The 22,733-nt window shown below is 34.7% G+C and overlaps 2 protein-coding genes across 8 annotated transcripts; both read left to right on the top strand.

Annotated features, from left to right (window-relative positions):
- The first annotated feature begins 1,146 nt into the window (after window positions 1–1,146).
- kctd9a (potassium channel tetramerization domain containing 9a) lies at window positions 1,147–13,964 on the top strand. 4 transcript variants are annotated; one of them, XR_010895901.1, is made up of 14 exons: window positions 1,170–1,334; window positions 3,565–3,607; window positions 3,906–4,027; window positions 4,352–4,395; window positions 4,560–4,656; window positions 5,448–5,506; window positions 5,625–5,753; window positions 6,710–6,777; window positions 7,247–7,342; window positions 8,108–8,257; window positions 8,357–8,462; window positions 8,589–8,722; window positions 8,956–9,038; window positions 12,388–12,467. XR_010895901.1 is itself a non-coding variant. In XM_067394076.1 (13 exons), the coding sequence occupies exons 1-13, from the start codon at window positions 1,327–1,329 to the stop codon at window positions 12,502–12,504; spliced, it is 1,173 nt and encodes a 390-aa protein (XP_067250177.1). In that variant the 5' UTR covers window positions 1,181–1,326; the 3' UTR covers window positions 12,505–13,964. The 4 variants fall into 4 exon arrangements, 2 of the variants coding, with proteins under 2 accessions (XP_067250178.1, XP_067250177.1); XR_010895902.1 differs by having other exon boundaries at window positions 8,959–9,038; window positions 12,388–12,466; XM_067394076.1 differs by lacking the exon at window positions 8,956–9,038 and having other exon boundaries at window positions 1,181–1,334; window positions 12,388–13,964.
- Window positions 13,965–15,829: 1,865 nt separating this feature from the next.
- Window positions 15,830–21,700, top strand: ankrd39 (ankyrin repeat domain 39). Of its 4 annotated transcripts, none has more exons than XM_067394072.1 (5): window positions 15,830–15,906; window positions 16,156–16,247; window positions 16,327–16,430; window positions 16,517–16,720; window positions 18,787–21,700. In XM_067394072.1, the coding sequence occupies exons 1-5, from the start codon at window positions 15,845–15,847 to the stop codon at window positions 18,934–18,936; spliced, it is 612 nt and encodes a 203-aa protein (XP_067250173.1). In that variant the 5' UTR covers window positions 15,830–15,844; the 3' UTR covers window positions 18,937–21,700. The 4 variants fall into 4 exon arrangements, with proteins under 4 accessions (XP_067250173.1, XP_067250174.1, XP_067250175.1 ...); XM_067394073.1 differs by having other exon boundaries at window positions 15,836–15,906; window positions 16,124–16,247; XM_067394074.1 differs by lacking the exon at window positions 15,830–15,906 and adding an exon at window positions 15,955–16,062.
- The last annotated feature ends 1,033 nt before the right edge of the window (window positions 21,701–22,733 follow it).

Raw genomic sequence — 22,733 nt, 5'->3', positions numbered from 1 at the left:
TTAGACATCTGCACAGGACCACATGGTTGTAAAGCAAAGTAACTAACTCTCTTTTAACTATTTGAAAAATTAATGTTTTCACTTGCTCATACGCATGTCCCGAAACAAATCAGGTCATTCAGTACAACCGCTATAAAACATGGAAAATGTTGCAATATTTTAAAAACTTGTACTAAATATAAAATGTTTGACTCATTTTGCCAGCTAGAAATTAGTCAGTTAGCATTGTCGGTAAAACTGAAATTTGGTTAATCCAAATGAATTTTTTGGTGACAAATTGTCCATCTTGTAAAAAATGACAAAAGCAGTGTTAATCGATAACAAAAACCACATAATCTCATTGTTAACACTGAATAAAACTTCAAAATTAATTAATCTCCATTATGTTTTTTTTTACACTTTTAAAAACCTTATTCGTCAATGACCCACCTACACACACACACACACACACACACACACACACACACACACACACACACACACACACACACACACACACACACACACACACACACACACACACACACACACACAGTTAACAAGATTAAGATTAATTGAGAAAATCTTGGAGTGTCAGATTCATGTTTTCATGTTAAACTTATAGGAAATAAATGAGCGTATAAAAATAAAATAAAATAAAAAGATGTCCTACTCTGCCCCCTAGTGTAGAAAAAAGGCTCAACCGCAGCATATATCATTTTTTAAACAATGTTAATTATTTTCTTTCTTTCTTTCTTTTTTAAAATTTTGTATTGTATCCCCCCACCCACCAAGAGTTTAAATACAATTAAAAATTTTGCATACGTATAAGAGATTTTGGATTCGTTTTTTGACATTTTTACCTAAGCTTGACAGTTTGTTTACATATCACAGGCTGGGCCTCCAGAACCTCAACCGCAGTCCTGCTATATTGGGTTGTGATGAATGAGCAGTTGGACTGGAGCAGCCCAGTCAGTCACTGAGGTAATCATTTCCCTTGCGTCAAAATTCCATTCTCACCAGGCAAGTTTTTCATTAGAATGACCATCACCACAATTGTGTCCGATTGGTCCGAACCGCAGGCCCAGTTTATGAAACGAGTCGTGTGATTGGTGAATCATCGAGGTCGGCAACAGTATGCGCATTTTCATTGGACAGCTTCTTCGTCGTCATCTTGATACAATGTAGCTAGGTTGGTTCTTCCTACTCTCTTTACATAGGTATTAGTTTAATACATAGATAAGTTAGCGAGATATTAATTTATTAATATTTGTACAGTTAATACTCTAAATTAGTGCAAACAAAGCATGCGAAGGGTGACGCTTTTTGTCAACGGAACCTCCAAAAATGGCAAGGTGAGTGAACACACGCAGTGCACGTTTAGCTGCTCAACTCCAGTGAGTGTTGAGGGACAGAGATGTCCTGTTAATGCCATGAAACCTATTAAGTGCCTGACTTTATTTAGGAAAGTACTAGATGGCATGCAACTCTAAACATTTAAGTGATCATTTTACTCCTGACGATATGCGTAAGGCCACATAAGAGCTCGCTCTACTGTTATTTTAACATTATTGTTTATTACTATTCCTCGTTATTGTAATTCTTTTTTTTTTTATTGACCTTACCAACAGCAACTAGTTACGGCAATAAATGTATAGTTTAAACTATTTTTGTTATATACATTTGTAATATTAAAACATTCATATTCAGTCAAAATAATAATATTTATTGAAATATTCAATAATAGTAACATTATTTTTTAAATTGCTTTATTCACTTCACATTGTTCATCCAGACAACTTGCAATAATGATTGTAATAATGATGACACTTTACAATAAGATTCCATTAGTTAACGTTAGTTAATGCATTAACTAACAATGAGCAATACATTCGTTTTATTTATTAATCTTTGTTAGCATTAGTTAATAAAAATACAACTGGTCACTTTTAGTTCATATCCGCTCAGGTCCATTAAATGATATTAGTAGATACAACTTTTGATTTTAATAATGTATTAATAAATGTTGAAATTTACATTAACTGAGATTAATGATGCTTTAGAAGAATTTTTCTACTTATAGTTCATTAAAGTCCCCCTGTAGTCAATAATTTTATCCCTTAAAACTCATCTTTGATCACCAAAATTGCATATTTAAAACATTTTTCCTGTGAAAAAAAAAAAAAAAAATCTTAATGCCTTAAATGTGCAATATGTAAGATTTTTGCAGTAAAATATCCAAAATCCACTATGCCAGTGTTATATATTTTGTAAATGTTTGAAACTATTTGTAAATCATGAGAAATTTAACCAAGGCTCCGGGACGTGTGAGGAGTCGCCTGTCAATTGCGTCATACCTGCGCTACCCTCGGTTTCCGGTTTATTTTGTAGAAACCATGGAAACACCAAAGACGCTTTAATATTTACATGTTTTAATAGACACAATAGGAACAACTGTTTTGATATATTTATAGACAGAAAACTAATTGTTGTTATATAGCTCAACATGTTTAGTCTTATTGTTTAAATCTAATTTTTTTGATTTTTTGCGAGTCTCATGCTTTACCATGCCTCAGAGAAAAACACTATTTTGTGAAGTAGCTAACATAGCATAATCAGATGCAGCTTTATTTTTAGTAACAGTAATACAGCATTTTCTCCATCATACAATACGTTTTAAAATTAATTGCATGCCATTTATCAATACAAGCCATCCAGCATTTAATATGAAATTGTAAAATCATAAAAATCTTACTGCAGTGTGTAACAGTGTCTCGTAACGTTATAACATCATTTTCAACACTCTCAAATGTATCTAATATGATAAACAGAGCTGCGTTACCTCATACTCATGACTGGAAAAGCGGAAGCGGCACGCGGCGACTGTGTCATAATAAAAGTCCCGCTGCTCGTGAGGCGTGTGTTGATCAATCGCTCCAGCTCCTCGTTCAGCTCCACAACACTCGCTCCTGCTTTGCTTCATACTACAGTAACGTTAATAATCGCATCCATGAACATGATTTCTTCCTGAGTCCTATCCCGATTATTCCCACCGGCTGTGAGGTGAAGAGCACATGTCCCAAGATTCCGCGCTCAAACTTGCCGTCATCAAGCTACACCTTTGTTTTGAATAGGCTTCTAGCGGCCTCTAGTGGACAAAAATCTTACATATTGCACCTTTTAAAATAGCTTGAATGTAACTCCACACTATATCATTTAATATACATGGATCTATGAATATGATAATTTGCCCCGCCTCCTCTCACTCGCACCAGCTCAGAGATCCACTCGGTCAACTTACTGAAGTAAACACTGCACAATGGTATCGCTCTTTACAATGTCGGACACATAACGGTAATTAATATAACTAGCGCTTTGCTTGACTATGTTATCAAACAGCTGATTATGTGTTGCTAATGTTACAAACCATGTTCTCGTTCATCATCTCAGTCTGTCTTCTAAAAATCAGTATCCTAAGAAACATTTTGAACAAAAGTGGAGAAAGACATGTAGTTCATCATAACATCGTAACATACATCAAACACTCGCTATATTGCTAAATCTACCCGATTTTCATATCAACAGAAAAATAAACCAGGATAACCTTCTTTTGAGACTCCCTTACACGGTAAGTTAATGAAATGCTAAAGCGGGTTTGAGACTGTCTTTTTTCTCTGCAGTTTTAAGGAGAAAATACTCAGCAATGGTACTGACTCATGAATTTGCTCATAATGAATTTGCTTAAAGCATATTAGAAATACCACATAGACTATAAACAACATTAAAAACTTGATTTTCACCACAGGGGGACTTTAACTAATGTAGTTAACTACTTTACCATAATAATTATTGTAATAAACATTCTACCACTGTAATGCAAACATTGCAATATTAATGACTTCTTCATGTGTTTGTTTATTTTGCAGGTTGTAGCTGTTTATGGGACTCTGTCTGATCTTTTGACAGTCGCCAGCAATAAATTGGGAATCAGGGCTTGTAACCTTTATAATGGGAAAGGTGGTCTTATAGATGACATTGCGCTCATCAGGTACGGTTGCACTGGCATTCTTCAACTATTATTCATTCATTTAGGAAAGACAATGGTGGGAACATTATGGAAAACTTTGATGGGTAGCACTTTATTTTGATGCCTTTAGACATTCTGTTGACTATAAGTAGTTACATGTCAACTAACTCTCATTAGAGTATCAGTAGCATTACTTATTCTCAGTAGAATGTCTAAAAGGGACCATCAAAATTAAGTGTAACCGATTACAGTGAGACTTGTACTTGATTCTTGTGTGGGATAGGCAAATGAGAGGTCATGTGTCGGATGTACTGACTGATTATTTATAATGTATGTAATCCACAGAGATGATGATGTGCTATATGTGTCAGAAGGAGACCCTTTCATTGGTGAGTCACCGTCATTTTGTTTTCCCTGTTGTCCAGCTAAGGTCATGAGTTGGATTCCCAGGGAACGCAAATGCTTTTGCATAAAATGTATTATCATTGTTCATTGATACTGAAGGTGTACATATAGGTTAGTGTGTAAAACTATGACTGTGTTTGTGTTTTAGATCCTCAGAGTGATGGGAAAACGTCAGATGACATCTCAGGATCACACACTGATTGGCTGACGCTAAATATTGGTGGGCGACTTTTCACAACCACTAGGTAACCACGCAGCATGATTTGCTGTCTTGTTGGCTTACTCTGTAACTCTCATTGAAATATCAACTTCGTATCCATTACTGTAACTAATTTTAATAGATATTTTTGTGAATTAATATAGAAGTGAATGGAAATAAAGCAAAGGGAATGAAAGGCTGTAAAGTGACAATAGTTAAAGGGTTAGTTCACCCAAAAATTAAAATTCAGTCATTAATTACTCACCCTCATGTCGTTCTACACCCGTAAGTCCTTCGTTCATCTTCAGAACACAAATTAAGATATTTTTGATGAAATCCGATGGCTCAGTGAGGCCTCCATAGACAGCAATGACATTTCCTTTCTTAAGATCCATTAATGTACTAAAAACATATTATATTATAAAGCGACGAGAATATTTTTTGTGCGCCAAAAAACCCCCAAAAATGATTGTAATAATATCAAGTGATGACCAATTTCAAAACACTGCTTCAAAGCGTTATGAATCTTTTGTCAGAATCAGAATATAAAACTGCCAAACTGACAGCTGAAATCACGTGACTTTGGTGCTCCAATGGTGTTGATTTATGAATTTGCACATGGTTTGTCTTAAATCATATTAAAAACACCAAATAGACATATAAACAACATTAAAAACTTGATTTTCACTACAGGGGGACTAATATGCTGAGATAATTCAGCATATTAACAAATACAATAGTATATAAATAAAATAATACTGAAACAACAGTAGTCTGCAGTGGTCTGTCCTTCAAGTATCATTTCTGAAGTCTGGTCTCTGTTTGCTCTTGTTTAAGGAGTACTCTTGTGAGTAAGGAGCCTGACAGCATGCTGGCACACATGTTCAGAGAGAAGGGTAAGTTCAGTTCCTGTACACTCACTGACTGATTTTTGTTTTGCTGGTTCATTGAATTGTGAATCAGTTTGTAGCACACTTATAACAGAGTTCTTTCCCCTGCTGTCTTGATCTGCAGATGAATGGGGTAATAAGCAGGATGAACGAGGGGCTTACCTCATTGATCGCAGCCCAGAGTACTTTGAGCCCATCCTGAATTACCTGAGGCATGGCCAGATCATTGTCAATGAAGGAATAAACTTACTCGGTGAGTGAGGCCTGAATGTTTACTAAAGCATTTTTAGTTCTCATCAAGTTTATTAGCTATACATTAGATAGCATATTAGATATACTGTACATTCAGGCTTGGGGTGAAATCACTGTAATTCAAGGCCAGTTTTTTATTTTTATAAAGTAACAGCAATAGAAATATTTAATTAAAAGTAGGGCTGCAACTTACAATTATTTTGATAATCTATTAATCTGTTGATTTTTTTTTTTTTCTCGATTATTCAGATGAAAAATCTAAAAATTATTATTAAAAGTAAATTTTAATCCATTATTTTATACATTGTTATTCCACATTCTTCCCAATGCTGTCCTCCAAACAATGTGTAATGTAAATCCTATGAAAAAAACAAATATAGTGAATGTAGGCTATGCTGTACATTAGAAGCAAAAAAGGGTTAAAATACAAACATTACATTTTAAACCTAGAATCAACTGATTGCTTACTATTTAAAAGCAGAAATTAAAACGACTAAATTAAAAATGTTAATAAACAAAAACAAAAGCACAAAATGTTAACTTGAACAAGGTGTGAAGAACACACACATTCACTCATCTGAACATAGTAATGATATTACATTAATGAGCTATTAATTGTGCCTTTACTGTTACTGATCTCATAAATATGATTTCTTGTTAAGTAGAATTTTAAACCTAAACAAAAAATATTTTAGCAAAATGTGTAATATTTTAGTCAGAATTATTGCACTTCTGTTCTACTGCACTCCGTCTGTTTGACGCGCATGTGCCCACCTCCGATAATCAAATTCGTTGTCGATTATTTTCATTATCGATAATAATTGATTAGTTGTTGCAGCCCTAAATAAAAGACACCATTGTTTAATAAATAATTATAATTAATAATGAAAACGTATTCTTGTCATATCCTAAGCCAGTTTTATTCTTTAGTTTGTGGAATGTTTTTATGTTTTATAGGAGTGCTGGAAGAAGCTCGATTCTTTGGAATAGAGCAACTGGCAGAACAGCTCGAAGTCGCCATTAAGGTATTAGAATGGAAGGTTTTTCTTGTTAATATATCCACAGATACACTACCTTTCAAAAGTTTTCTTCTTCTGCTCACCTAGGCTTCATTAATTAGATCAAAAATACACTAAAAACTCTAATATTATGAAATATTATTACAATTTAAAATAACTGTTTTCTATGTGAATATATATTAAAATGTAATTTATTCCTGTGATCAAAGCTGAATTTTCAGCATCATTACTCCAGTCTTCAGTGTCACATGATCCTTCAGAAATCATTCTAATATGCTGATTTGATGCTCATTTGAACATTTCTGATTATTATCAATGTTGAAAAGAGTTGTGCCACTTAATATTTGTATCAATTTAATGCATCTGTAATGTAATAAATACTAATTTCTTTCAGAAATAAAACTGACCCCAAGCATTTGAGAGGTTGTGTATATGCATATATTTAACTTTATTTAACTTTTTCCATGACATGCAGAATTCTCATCCACCTGAAGACCACTCTCCACTCTCACGGAAAGAATTTGTTCGTTTCCTGCTGGCTACACCAACCAAATCAGAGCTACGCTGTCAGGTAGAAGACTTTTGTTTTGTAATTGTTCAGTCAGGTGTTTTAGGCATAAGCTTAGGGTTAGGATAGGGATAGGGATAGGGTTCGGACTATGTTTTCAGACAGGAATCTTGCTCCAGGATCAACAAAATATGTCTTACTTCCACCAGTGCAAACCCTCTTTTGGCATTAAAAACTACTGTCAGGATTTACTAAAGACACGCAGTGAGAAATTAGCGTGGAGACAGTTATTTTTAGGCCTGTCCTTATTGCATATGCATTTGTGGGTGTTTCCCGTGCAGACCACTAAAACTTATGGTCGGAGAGTATTTAAATAGATTTACCAACCCAATCTCACAGGAAAACAAAACTATTTTACGAGGTGGTGATTTCGTACGATGTCAATCGTATGAAAATGTATGATTTTTAGAAAAAAGTAAGCATGAAGGTCCACCCCTAACCGCACTCCTAAACCTTACCGCCACTGGGGCATAAGCAGATCATACAAAATCGTACAAATTCATACAAATTAACCACTTATTTGCCAAAATTTAAAATAGTTACAAACTGCCATGAGATTGTGTTGGATTTAGATTGTGGTAGACAATTTCATTGTTGGGGAAAGTTCTTTTAAAAGTAATGTATTACAATATTGTGTTACTCCCTAAAAACTAATTATGTTACTTAGTTACTTTGTATAGAAAGTAATGTGTTACGTTACTTTTTTATTACTTTTTCTCACCTGAGTCTGGTCTGATGTTTGTATTGGGGTGTCTTTTTCCCTCTCAGGGTCTTAATTTCAGTGGAGCGGATCTTTCTCGGCTGGATTTGCGCTATATTAATTTTAAGATGGCGAATCTGAGTCGCTGCAATCTCACCTATGCAAACCTGTGCTGCTCAAACCTGGAGAGAGCGGACCTTTCTGGAGCCAACCTGGATGTGAGCTGATCATCTCTTGCTTTCTTTATGTTTTAATCCTCTTGAATTGATATGAAGCCTTTCTTGTTTACTTTCTAAAAAAAAAATCATGTGCTCCAGGGTGCTAATCTTCAGGGCGTGAAAATGCTCTGCTCCAATGCAGAGGGAGCGTCCCTTAAAGGATGTAACTTTGAGGATCCCTCTGGGCTCAAGGCCAATCTAGAGGGTAAAACTCCTGCACACCGAATTATTCATAGAATATCATTGTTAATGAAAATTATGTCGCATTAATGTTGCATTGTCATGTTTTTGTTTGCATTTAGTTAATTAGTGTGTTCTCTGTGCGCTTTAGGAGCTAATCTGAAGGGAGTTGACATGGAGGGCAGTCAGATGACTGGTATTAATCTGCGTGTGGCTACGCTGAAGAATGCTAAGCTGAAGAACTGTAACCTGCGAGGTGCTACATTAGCCGGCACAGATCTTGAGGTAAGGGTGCAGTAGCTGCGTTTACATGGACACCTTTTGTTTGAATGATTTCCTTCCGATTGATGAATGTGAACAGTGTTTACATGAACGCTGAATAAAGTGATTGGGTTAATGTGTGTGTTTATATGTCACAAGCTTCAAATCAAATTTGATCTTTTGACATGCGCACACTCGCAAATAGTTTTCCTCTGTTGTCGCATTCTAACCATCCTCCTTTCCATTGTTTTAAAAAGCAGACTTAAAGGGACAGTTCACCCAAAAATGAAAATTCTGTCATCATTTACTCACCTTCAAGTTCCAAACTAGAGATGAAACGGTATGAAAATTTCTTATCACGATTATAGTGACCAAAATAATCACGGTTATCAATATTATCACAGTATTGTTAAAATGTACTGGAAATGTTCAAAAAGTACTGACACGTAAATCATTTCACCAATTTTTACATTTAAAATCAACAAACAAATAAAAGTATGTCTTATTTGTATAAAACACTAGTAACATAACATTATCAATGATGTCCTGATTTCAAATGACAACATGACTGACAACTATTTGTATAATAACATATACAAAATGTTCAAATAAAGCTTTGAAAAAGTTCATAAAATGGTAAGCCTCACATTTCAGCCTTTAGATGAAGAAAAGGGTCAAGTCAAAATGATTATAGGTATTTTATCTGCTCCATAAATAGTTCTAGATGCCTTACCCAAATTGTTTAAAATTGTAGAATCCACATAAGCTTGTTTTTCATCAACCGGTTAAAATTTATAGTGGTTCATGCAAATTTTTTTGTCCAGACAAAAACTGCACACAGGCTAAATATAAATGTAACTCTCTGTAAATCCACTCTCTGACACTGGGTGGCGCTTATGGAACCACAGAAATTTTCCCAGTAACCTCCATAAACAAAGAAGCATTGCGATTATAAACACTACTTTATAGGCATTACATGGAGCGAAGATGAAAAAAAATGCCATCGAGACAGTCAGAACCTTCAAAGGTACATTCATATAATTAATTCATATTCATTCGTATAATTTCTCTTAGCACTCTTTTAAAACCTCACAGCTTTCCGCCATGTTCTCGCATAAAACAAAACTACTCTGTGTGCTGCGCCTGCGTGAGACTGTTGCTTAAAACGTTTCTTAATGCTGGACAGTATTTATTCATCGTGAGTTGTTCAAATCACGGTAACTGAAAACGGTTCCATTTGGAATTTTATCATGATTTATTGTCAAACCGGTAATTGTTTCATCCCTTTACATCCAAGGCATCTGTGGATGAGAGTCCGAAGCAAAGACTGCTGGGACGCTTCTTGCATCTTTTCACAAACAATGAAAGGAAGGAAAATTTTAGATTGACACGAGTTCGTTCATCAATAACAGCTCATTCCATATGAAGCTAGAAAAATGACAAAACGATTTGAATTGTGTGATTTTGAATTAAAAGACAGATTTAAATATTAAGTGCCATTTTATACAGTTCTGAATTTGTATTTTTTTAAAAACTCAAATCCTGGACATTTGATATTTGGCATAATTTTTTTACATATGTATTTTCAAACAGTGTATTTTTTGTTCTGAATTCTTAGATTGCAGATATCCACTTATTGAAAATACAGCTTCAAGTTTTCATGGAGAACAAATTCAAAACACCAAATTCAATAATCTAAAATTCAAAACGCAGAAATTCAGATAGTACTGAAAGTAGGTCAGAGGTCTGGGTTCCACCGAGGATCTCGGAAAAGTATAACTTCGGCCAATTACAGAGTAGCAATAATTCTCAGAACACGAGACATTCTGGGGGTCTCTGCTAGGCCTTTTTGTTTTAGTACTAAGTATATTTAGTATGGAAGTGATTAGTATGCATAACAGTCACACAACTACTATATTTCTGCTTCATTCTGTAATCGGAATCAAATCCAAGTTAGATGTTAGGCTATTTCAAACACTCGCTGGCATTTTGAGCTCAAGAACCCCACATATGATCATTCAGATATGTGTAACATAGCAGGCGCAATTTAGTTTTAATTGGCCAAAATGCGGCATTTGACTTTTCCGAGAACCTCTACTGTTCCCTGTGAAACCCGGAATTTCTGAATTTCTGCGTTTTGTATTTTAGAATATTGAATTTGGTGTTTCGAATTTGTTCATGTTCAAAAATTTGAAGCTGTATTTTTAAGAAGAGGATATTTGCAGTCAAAAAAGTCTGAAAAAAATACACTGCTTGAAAATAAATATGTAGAAAATAACGCCATAAAAATTTTGAATTTCGTAAAATATCAAATGACCAGGATTCAAATTAATTAAAAAATTCTGAATCAAATTCAAAACTATATAAAATGGCACTTAATATTCAATTCTGTTAAAGGTGCCCTAGAATTAAAAATGGAATTTATCTTGGCATAGTTGAATAACAAGAGTTCAGTACATGGAAATGACATACAGGGAGTCTCAAATTCCATTGTTTCCTCCTCCTTATATAAATCTCATTTGTTTAAAAAACTTCCAAAGAACAGGTGAATCTCAACATAACACTGACTGTTACGTAACAGTCGGGGTGTACGCCCCCAATATTTGCATATGCCAGCTCATGTTCAAGGCATTAGACAAGGGCAGCCAGTATTAACGTCTGGATCTGTGCACAGCTGAATCATCAGACTAGGTAAGCAAGCAAGAACAACAGCGAAAAATGGCAGATGGAGCAATAATAACTGACATGATCCTTGATATCATGATATTTTTAGTGATATTTGTAAACTGTCTTTCTAAATGTTTCGTTAGCATGTTGCTAATGTACTGTTAAATGTGGTTAAAGTTACCATCGTTTCTTACTGTATTCACAGAGACGAGGCATCGCCATTTTCATTTTTAAACACTTGCAGTCTGTATAATTCATTAACACAACTTCATTCTTTATAAATCTCTCCCACAGTGTAATGTTAGCTTTAGCCACGGAGCACTATCAAATTCATTCAGAATCAAATATAAACATCCAAATAAATACTATACTCACATGATCCGACACATGCATGCAGTATGCATGACAAACATCTTGTAAAGATCCATTTGAGGGTTATATTAGCTGTGTGAACTTTGTTTATGCACTGTTTTATAGTCGAGAGCTCAGGGGGGCCTGAATCGGTGCATAGTTAATGATGCTCCAAAATAGGCAGTTAAAAAAATTTATTAAAAAAAATCTATGGGGTATTTTGAGCTGAAACTTCACAGACACATTCAGGAGACACCTTAGACTTATATTACATCTTGTGAAAGAATGTTCTAGGGCACCTTTAAATGACACTTGTCTATAATTCAAATTTCCATGATTCAAATTCAAACATATTTATTATTATATATTAGTTTTGTCATATTTCTAGCTCCATAATTCCACACGTCATTTCGCCGTTTCTACATCACTGCAAGTGCGCAGAACATTCCAGTCTCGATTCATTGGTCAATTCATTCCAGTTGACAAGATTACATGTGACGTTTTTATTCCGACTGTGCTACCAGTCCAATTACAGTCAGATTATTTAGGGTCCATGTAAACACAGCTAGTGTTGTGTGTAATTTTGGGGCATCTAGCGACACTAAATGGCATAGCTAAAATAATGACACCATTATAACACTGAAAAAAGGTTTTCTGTAATATGTGTGCAGAACTGTGATCTCTCAGGCTGTGATCTTCAGGAAGCGAATCTGCGTGGCTCAAATGTGAAAGGTGCCATCTTTGAGGAGATGCTGACTCCACTGCACATGTCCCAAAGTGTGAGATAACCAATTACATTTCTCCGTGCCCGGCAACCTCACCAGCCAGCTATTTACAGCTCTCCCTCACCCCGACCCCCTTTCCGTTTCACGCTCCTGTGGAACCGTATGCAATACTAGCACTTGGTTTTCCCACCCCTACTCTTTGAGCTTTACTCTCACGCACTAGTGCACATCCAGGGTCTGTAGTCATGGCCAACATAGCGAAAGCTTATCATAGAGATTCCAAATATTTAAAAAAGTCATTATTGCTTTCGATTTTGTTTTTATTTATGCTTTGTGTTGAACTATTGTTCGATTTTACCGAATGTATTTGTTTCATGTTGTGTTTTGTCTCAAATAATGAAGTCAACATTTCAATCAATCACTACAACCAAATATATCTAGCGAATTTTAGATTTATGATAAGGCTTATTGTTGCACAGCTTACTGCAGGCAAAATTCATAATAGTAGCCTTTTGTATATAAAATATGGAATAATATATCTTAAACATCTGACAGTTCTGGTTTCAAATATGCAACATAAACATACAGCTCTTACAAATTCCGTTTTCACATTTACATGTAAACAAAATTATTTGCTTATTTTGGTTTTCGGTTTGCCATTTGTTGATCTACCTCCCATACAACCCGTTCTAGTTTTTAGTCATTTTTAGTTTTTGAATTCATGCAGTCGTGCAAAGACTTCAACCAAATGCAAACCACATTTTGCTGCGTTCTTGCAAAACCTATTTAATCTTTGATAACTGTGTAATAACATTTAGCCATAGGTTAATATGCACAATAATTAACCTGTGGTGCCAATATATGCTGGTTTATCATATCACTATATAATATGTGGAAATGTTATGCTTTTCACTTTTCAGTGTTCTTATTTTCCCCATTTTTTTTATTTGATTTTTAATTGATGAAGTGAAATGTTGAAGTGACCAACCCACACCAAAAATTTTCATGTGATGTTTCTCGGGTTATTATCAAATCCAGTTCTTCCTTAATGTTTATCATGATACAACATTTGTTCATCAATACTGTCCCACATTTTGTTAACATTTGAACATATGAAGCACTAAACTAGAACTTGACTTTGTGCATTCGTGCCCAAAAATTGTGTGTAATAAGACTGAAAAAGTAGCACATTTATAAAATGCAGCTTAGGTCTTAGTGCTGCTCAACTATTCCTAGATTATTTGCTGCATGGTTAAAAAATGAAAACTTAACCATCTCTGTCAGAGAGTTTTTTTTTTTTTTTTTATAAAACATGCTGTTGTTTTTCATTTACAAATGTTATTGTAGGTACTCCATCAATCCTGTTAAATGAAGGCAATCAAAATAGACTTTTGCACTTTAAGTGTGATTCTCTATGTATATCAGACCCTTGTGGAAAGGGTGCAAGCTATTTATTTATGTATCAGGCTGTATTTATGTAAGTGGTGGAGGGGAGGATCTACCGGTTCCCTCTTTACCGAACTCTGTTGCACTCTATTACGGAAATGTGTTTCCATAAATAGACTGTTATAATCAAAGTCTGTCCTTTTGTCTGTCTTTATTTATGTGTGTGGATATATACTGTATATATATATGAGTCATTCCACGAAACAAGTACAATTTGGACTTGCACATTTTTAGATTCTTTACCAAAATGTATTACTTTTCTAAACACCCCACAACATTAATGACATATTTAACTACCAAAAAACATATTTTCCCATCTCAGGCATCAAATCCCTATTATTACTGGTCATTATTTTAAGTTATGGACACTATGGGAGCACTCTGAATATTATTATAAAATGTATTTGTGATAAAATCAACATTTTCCTATTAATCAGATGTCCCTCACACTAATTCAGTAATTGCAAATATAAAAGTTACATAAAATCTCACACTTTTGCTACTAAAGCCTGAAATGGGCACTTTTTGTGACTGCAACCTCATTTTTGATTTTCAAAGGCTTAAGTTCAGAATTTGAACTAAAATCAGTATTTTTTTTTGATTGCTCTGAACATTTCAGACAGAATTCAACTAACTTTAAATTAGTTTTTCATAAACTTAACAAAAATAAAAAATAAAAATAAAAATGTAGGTGTGATGGGGTTGCGATTTTTTGCCCAAATTGTCCACTGCTCTAAATCAAGTGAATAAATGAAGAGCACATGGCATGCATGATATTAAGAAATCATGAATAATGTTGAAATAACAAAGATAATTTTCACAGGTAATAGTTTTCTATCTTTAATTGATGTAACAGGGTTGAGTCGTTCAGCTTGACAAACACAATTTCATAACATAATTTAGTTATAATTATTAAAGAAGGTGGTAACTTGCCTGTGTCTGCTCACAATGTTGTTCAGAAGACTTCTATGATGTCACTTCCTGTTAATTATGTCACATTAGTATCAGTTTATTATTTTTACAGGGGGAGAATGGTTTGTGTAACGGGGTTGAGGGGTTACTGAGGTAATGATGGGATTTTAATGAATAATCATGAATTTACATTACCAGCAAAAAAGCACAGATTGATATTTATGGAAATGACAAAATGACTTTTTTCTCATTTTATTATTCATATTCCAAGTACACTTTCATTCCCCCCTCAAGGGACATGACAAAATAGATAGTGTCAACTGAAAAAAACAAAATAATTTCTAATATGAAGATAAAATGCATGTCATGTTTTTAAACATTATTTAAAGAGACATTTCAATTAATACAAATAGCTTTTAAAAACATATTTTGCTGACCAAATAGATAAAATACACTGAAAAAGGTCAGAGGGACTCAAATTATACCGGTTTCATGGAATGACTCATATGGACAAACATTCAGTGGTTTGGGGTCGGTAAGATTTTTTCTTCTGCTCACCACAGCTGCATCTATTTGATCAAAAATACAGTAAAAACAGAAATGTTGTGAAATATTATTACAATTTAAAATAACTTTTCTATGTGAATATATGTTAAAATGTAACTCATTTCTGTGATCAAAGCTGAATTTTCAGCATCATTACTCCAGTCTTCAGTGTCACATGATCCTTCAGAAATCATTCTAATATCATGATTTAAAAAAAAAAAAAAAAATCTTATTAATGTTGAAAACAGTTGTGCTGCTTAATATTTTTATGGATATTAATAATCAATAATGTTTCTTGAGCAGCAAATCAGCATATTAGAAAGATTATTTCTAATATACTTAAGTCGATACATGGTCACTCAAACAGCATACCCATATGTGCTCACAAAACTCATAAAAAACAAAAAACAAGATTGGTTGAAGATCAGCCCAACCAAAACGACCCAATGGTAAGTAGCCTGCGCAGGACTCTTATTTTGAAATGTCGCCCGTTTGTTGAATGCATGCAGGACATCTCTTCACTAGCCGCATATGTTACAGTGTTTTTGAGCTCGTGTGCAGGTAATGACAGTTTTAAAGGTGTTGGTTGGTGGTTGTTCAGTAATTGAACCTTAAACAAAAGCTCGTCATATTATAACTTGACATATTTTATCAAGCAGCTAAAAGCGACAATCAGTTCAGCTCTTGTTTACAAAGTTAGTCCATAACCAGTATGAAGTGTGTGAGATTTATCTTTGATACGGTTTATATGAAATATAACCGCGTTTATTTCACACAGAGTTATTTAAACATGCTTTATATGGCATTTAGGATGGATTCCCATGGAAGTCAGTGCACCTGTAGTGCCCATCGCTCCACACCAAGCGTGCATCAAACTCTGGAGGAGATGGACTTTGAGAGAGGTGCATCATCTGCTTATGTTCATGTCATCATGTCACACTATAGTGGTATATCAAAAACATGTGAATTGCTTGTTTGTAGGTATTTGGTCGGCTGCAATGGATGGAGATGTGGAGAGAGTCAGGACATTTATTAAAAAAGGGATTGATCCAAATATGAGGGACCAGGCAAACTACAGTGCTTTGGTTTGTTTATTTATTTTATAATTCGCTACTAATCATTAATCATTTTGATCATCTCATAATGCACATCTTCTTTTTCTTCGGAGCAGCATTATGCTAGTCGAGCAGGTAAGCAGTCAGTGTGCGAGTTACTCCTGGACTGTGGCGCTTGTGTGAACGCCCAGACTCGTGGTGGGGCAACCCCGCTTCATAGGGCGGCTTACTGCGGCCACTACAGTGTGCTCCAGCTACTGCTAGACCGTGGGGCTGATCCATGTCTGATTGATGATGATGGATCAACACCACTTCATAAGGTACTCAATATGGCTATATTTGATGAATTTGCCTCATTTTATTTCACTCAATTCTTAATAGAACTATTTTTTTAAATGCAGAACATGTTTTGCTGGATCTAAGTGATAGACCTTAGCCAGGTTAGATGGCATATTGAATTCAATGCGGATGAAAACAAGGCTGTGAGGGATAGACTTACTGTCTTTACAATGACATGCACTGTATAAAGGTCATAGATCACGAAATTTTCAAAACTTTATGGAGTTTTGTCTCCTTTTATCTGAAAAATGTTTCATTAGCTGAACAGTGTATGTTCTTAAAGGGATGGTTCACTCAGAAATGAAAATTCTTTAATCAATTACTCACCCTCATGTCGTTACAAACCTGTAAGACTTTAGTTTATCTTCGGGAAACAAATGAAGATATTTTAATGAAATCTGTGCGATGCAGTGGCGGCTGGTGCAAAAAATATTTGGGGGGGCGCAAAAAAAAAAAAAAAAAAAAAAAAAAAATTTAGAAATGCAGGAATGAATAGGCTAATTGTTAAATATCCATTTAACAAGTGATATAATAAAGTATCTATCTAAAACATGGAAAATTCAGTATTTAAAGCATGCCATAGGGCTGAGATCTACAAAAAATATCTGTATTTAATTTAAAAAAAAAATTTATTTAAGATCCTGCCCAATATTGTCCTAGAAACAATGTTCATATTGAAGGCTATAAAAACAAACATGAATGTAACTGTGTAGTATATGCTATAAATTATGTGCAAAAAATGGGTCAAATCACATTAGGCCTAGGCTACATTCTAAAACTGTACCTTTACAATCTAAAAACAAAATGTTTTTTGAAGCAGAAATTAAATACACTAAAAATGAAAATAAAAACAAAAGAACAGACTAATAATTATTAATAGTCACTTTACACAGTTACTGCTATCGTACAAATACACTTATTTGTAGGTTCGAAATTCTACATATGACATAATTATGTTCGCCAACAAAAACAAATTTTCAACAAATATTTTGAGCAAAATGTATTTGACTCAGATTGAACTCTGTCTGTTTGGCGCGCATGCTCGCGGCGGCGCTCGTTCACGGAAGTTTGTGCTTGCTGAAGGCTGCAAAATGGAAATATTTTCTCGACTTTCTAATTTTTACAGATGGAGAATATGTCTGTGAAATGTAAATTATGCACTGAGGAAATTATTAAATGTCACTTCAGCTTAAAAAAAAAAATTAATGTTTGTTTCCACCAATCGCTGCACAAGTTAAGGTTACGTATGATGACGAAAGCACGTTAGTGCGAGCCCTCCCGGAACCCATAGAGATTGCATTGCAGCGCCTGCAGTTCGAAAAAAAAGCTTTTTGAATGGAAGTCTATGGGAGCAGTCGGGGCAAATCTCTGCCAGACTGAAATCGCCCAAAAAGAGGCGGTACTCCACAGAGCGTGACTCGGCGCTGATTGGACTACATCCAGAGGCAGAACAAACAGCCTAGCAGTGACAGCTAGCGTAACTCTGTGGTTGAATGTGATTGAAAAATCCGTCCCTTTCTCACTTTGGTGGTGCGTCGCCCTATTGCCCTAATGAAGAAACCGCCCCTGGTGCGATGGCTATCAATGACAGCTACTTACTTTACCACTTTGACACTTCAAAAAGTACATAAAGAGATGTTAAACTAATTAATATGAATTGAGCAGTCAATTTTCTGAAGAGAAACAATCTCTTTAAATGAACAGATTGAATTTAGGCTTTTATTCACATATAAACATTGATCAGTGAACATAAACAGAAGTTTAACGTGCGAGATCAACCCTGATTGGTTTTCGCTGAAGCTCAAATGTGCTGCGTAACACATGAGAATGAATCTAACTGGTTCTTGAAACAAAAGTCTTTGAAATGACATGATGGTAATAAATGACAGAATTTTCATTTTACGGTGAACTATCCCTTTAAACAACAGTACAATCCATTGAACACACTGTATTCTATCAATCACCGCCTCATCTTCATTCTTTTCAAAAATTAAATATTTTGCTACCCTGGTTAATGTTTTGGGCTTGTGATTGTTTGTGCACACAGGCTGCTGAACAGAGGCATTTCACGGTTTGTGAATTGTTGGCGAACCGCTTCCCAGCCTTGCGAGTTGTGAAGAACAAAAGATCACACACACCTTTCGATCTCTGCCCAGAGAAGGACAGAGTTTGGGAGTTCCTGAGACCACCTCAATGACCCGATCTAACTTAGTCTGTAATGCCTTTTCATTAAGGATTATGAAGAACATTTTCAAAATCTGTGCCTTCTAAATCAGTGTGACTCATGGTTGAAAAGAGGCATAGATACTAAAATTGGTCTCACAAGCCTTTCCTCATGTTGTGAGAGCCTACAAGAGTATATAAGGTTTGTTGAGCAGTTAGCTGCTGCTGGTAGATGTTTTAACTACACCATTCAATGATCGAAAAATCTATGCATTCACGGCCTTACCACACTGATAGTCTTCTCCACAGTGAGCCTGTGCTTTATGTTTTCTCCAGTAGAGGGTGATTGAGTCCTGCTAATGTTCACTGAATAAGGAAACTCAGAATTGATGCTTCTGAAGACCTTTATAAACAGCTGTTTCCAGCACCAGATAAGTAAATCCTATATGAAGATGATGAACTGCTTTAAAAAGTTTTCATGGCACACACTAGTTACAGTACAGATCAGTGCTGGATTATCACTGTATAGCAAAAGAGCGATCCAGTGCAAAGCAAACCACGTTTTTTGTGGTTGCCACATCAATTAACACCGTGTCTAAAGATATGGTTCAGAACAATGTTGTGTTGTACTTGACCAGCAGATTTTGCCCTGCTGTACTGTAGATTCTATACACAGGGTAACATACACATCTGGAAAACTACAGTACAGTGTTTCTGAAATCAACTGTCTGGATTTCTTTTCTGATCTGGTGTAAATCTGATTCAGAGACAGACAAGGGCCTTCAGTTATATTGTCTGCTGTAACATAAAACATGCTTTTTGCATATTAAAAATAAAAGCTGAAGGTGTAGTTTTTGACAATACTTTGTCAGATAAATACCTTAACCAAGTTGTGTTTTGTTCTTCCTTTATATTTAAATAATTATAATTAAATATTTTCATATTCTGTTGGTTTAATTGAACCTTAGGTTCATTAAAATCACATATCCCTGCTGGACATCACTTTTGGCCACTACTGTAAAACCAGACCATCATGTCCAGATCCTAGGTTGCCTACATGGATGTCAAGAAAGTACTGAAATGAGTTCTCTCTTATTTTTTTTTTTAGTTTGCTCTTGAACCGTTTCAATTCACTTGAATGCTTAAACTTGCAAGGTTTAAAACGCATACAGATGATTCAATGATAAACATGAATTCAAGTTCTCAGACTCAAAGTTCTACCGATTTATCGTTTCTGACACTGTGAAAAGGAAGTGTGCTCATTGTACTGAATGTGTACTACTTTAATGTACTTCAAATCTAAAAGTATATTTTAATGCAAATATTTTGCATTCCCAGAGAAGCTCTGTGTTCTCAAAACATTTGAGTTCTTAGCAAGTGAAGGAAATGTTTTTTGGGGGAGCGCAAAACTTATATAATTTTCCTCCCTTGTCCCTTTAGTGCCTCCATAGGGGTCAGATTGTTTGAAGGAAATTGAAAATGTAAGGGGGTGTTTGTTTTCTTTCTCTTCAAATAAAAGCTCTTATATAGTGACCCACATTGACTCTTCTACCTGTTGTTCTTTATAAAGCTAGCAGCCTATACATTGTGAAATGAAAAACCCCATTTGGAGCTGGTAATCCAGATTTGGTAACCTGAGAAAGAATAATAATAATTAATAATCCCTTACATTTATATAGCACTTTTCATATGGAAAGGGGAATCTCCTCAACCACCACCAATGTGCAGCATCCACCTGGATGATGCGACGGCAGCCATATTGCGCCAGAACGGCCACCACACACCAGCTTATTGGTGGAGTGATGGAGCCAATCAGAATATGGGGATGATTAGGAGGCCATGATGATGGACAGAGGCCAATGGGCAAATTTTGGCCAGGATGCCATGGTTACACCCCTACTCTTTTTGATGGACGTCCTGGGATTTTTAATGACCACAGAGAGTCAGGACCTCCGTTTAACGTCTCATCTGAAGGACGGCGCTTTTTGACAGTAGGATCAGGTTGATCCAATCCAGTTTTTCTTTGAAAAACCTGCACAAAAGTAAGATGGATTACTTGATCCTGGATAGCAAAACATGGGATTTCCAGATATAGTCCAGATTAAACTTTTTGAACAACTGGTAATTACCATTATGTGTCTGACGTTGTAAAGAGTGATGATACCATTGTGCAGTGCTGACCGAGTGGATCTCTGAGCTGGCGTGAGTGAGAGAAGGTGGAGCTAATTATCATATTCATATATCCGCTATACTAAGTGAAGGGGTGTAGAGTTACATTCAAGTTATTTTAAGGCATAAAGCTTTTTTTTTTTTTTTTTCACAGGAAAAAAAAAAACATATGTCTTTTTGGTGATCAAAGATTAGTTTTAAGGGATAAAATTATTGACCACAGGGGGACTTTAACATGAGAGTTCCCACAAAGTGTATCTCCCACCACTAATACCCCAGGGTCAGTCAGTGAAATTAAGAAAGATCATGGCCTTGATATTTTGATATAGATTAATATGTAGATGTAGTCTTTTTAATGTTGTGTATAAACTATAATATTTTTTCCTTGTACATGTTAAAAAAATAAAAAACCATACTGTAGCCACTAGATGTCTGTATAGCCTTTTATATAAATGTATACGAGGCTGTGTAATCTCTAGATGGTGCAACAATACATGATTGCTTGTTTTTTTGTTTTACTTTTAAATGTGTTTTTATTTTAAATTCATAATTAAATAAAAGTACTTTGATGATGCTTTTTATCTAACTTTATTTAAATATATGACCTTTGAGTAATCCAAAGGTAATCAGATTACATTACTTTCGTAATGTAAAGAACTTGGATTACATTACTGGATATTTTTTTATGAAGTAATTTGTAACTGTAACGGATTACATTTTAAAAGTATTCCTCCCAACTCTGATTATATATTATATTATATTATTAGGCTATGCTATTATATATAATTTTATTACTGATTTTTCACTTGTTCTTTTTGAAGCAATGATTGCTTAACTGAAAAATACTCAAAGGCTATTCCAGTGTTTTAATGGATTTTTTTACTTTGTAAATTGTGAATCTTAGTGAAAATAAAGTAGTCTTGGCTTGGTGCTACCGTGTGTCAGTGATGGAGGGGAGTCAGGTCTGTCTGCCCACTGCTTGTATTAGTTTTGACTTCGAACCCCCCCCCCCCCCCCCCCCCCCTTCACATGATCACAAACAACCGCACGAAAATTTTCAGTAAGCGTTACGAAATTACTTTCAAGACGAGCGCAAAATATATTTTTTCCTTTACAAAAACCGCACGTGTAATTTTCAGCTGAAAAATACACACTCGGTATGGAGGACCAAACCTGCAGAAATTAAAAATGAATAATAAATGAATGAATATATAAATTAATAAATAGATAAATAATGTGATAATAGGAAAATAAATTAATGAATAAACAACATGATAAAATAAATATTATTCGTTTTTAAAATTCATTTTCCCCCCTTAATTTATTATTTTCTGATTTTATGTTTTAATTATTTCTAATTTTATTTATTTATTATTTTATTTATTTTTTCCATTTATTTTATATTTACTTATTTTATGCATTCATTTATTTTTATATTTATTTATTCCAATATGTATTTATTCCCAGATTTATTTATTGTAACATTTATTTATTTCAACTTTTTAAATTTATCTTCATATTTATTTTTACATTTCTTTGTCATGTATGATAATTAGGTGGGTTGGTCTTGCTTACCATTGGTTCATCATTGATTGAAGCGCTTGCTCGATTACTTTGGCTGTGTAGTATGGAAGCCCGTTTCCGCCACTAAAAAAAAAAAAA

The sequence above is a fragment of the Chanodichthys erythropterus genome, chromosome 9 (assembly GCF_024489055.1).
Source record: "Chanodichthys erythropterus isolate Z2021 chromosome 9, ASM2448905v1, whole genome shotgun sequence".
Taxonomy (NCBI): domain Eukaryota; kingdom Metazoa; phylum Chordata; class Actinopteri; order Cypriniformes; family Xenocyprididae; genus Chanodichthys; species Chanodichthys erythropterus.
Note: the sequence above shows the minus strand (reverse complement) of the source record. Positions and strands in the feature narration are given on the sequence as shown.

Coding starts and splice junctions, on each gene's coding strand:
- kctd9a (XM_067394076.1), top strand. Junction 3,608..3,905: donor TTTTGAGACTCCCTTACACG/GTAAGTTAATGA, acceptor TTTATTTTGCAG/GTTGTAGCTGTTTATGGGAC. Junction 8,258..8,356: donor TTTCTGGAGCCAACCTGGAT/GTGAGCTGATCA, acceptor CATGTGCTCCAG/GGTGCTAATCTTCAGGGCGT.
- ankrd39 (XM_067394072.1), top strand. CDS start 15,845: ATGCATGCAGGACATCTCTTCACTAGCCGCATATGTTACAGTGTTTTT. Junction 15,907..16,155: donor GTTTTTGAGCTCGTGTGCAG/GTAATGACAGTT, acceptor TATGGCATTTAG/GATGGATTCCCATGGAAGTC. Junction 16,431..16,516: donor AGGCAAACTACAGTGCTTTG/GTTTGTTTATTT, acceptor TCTTCGGAGCAG/CATTATGCTAGTCGAGCAGG.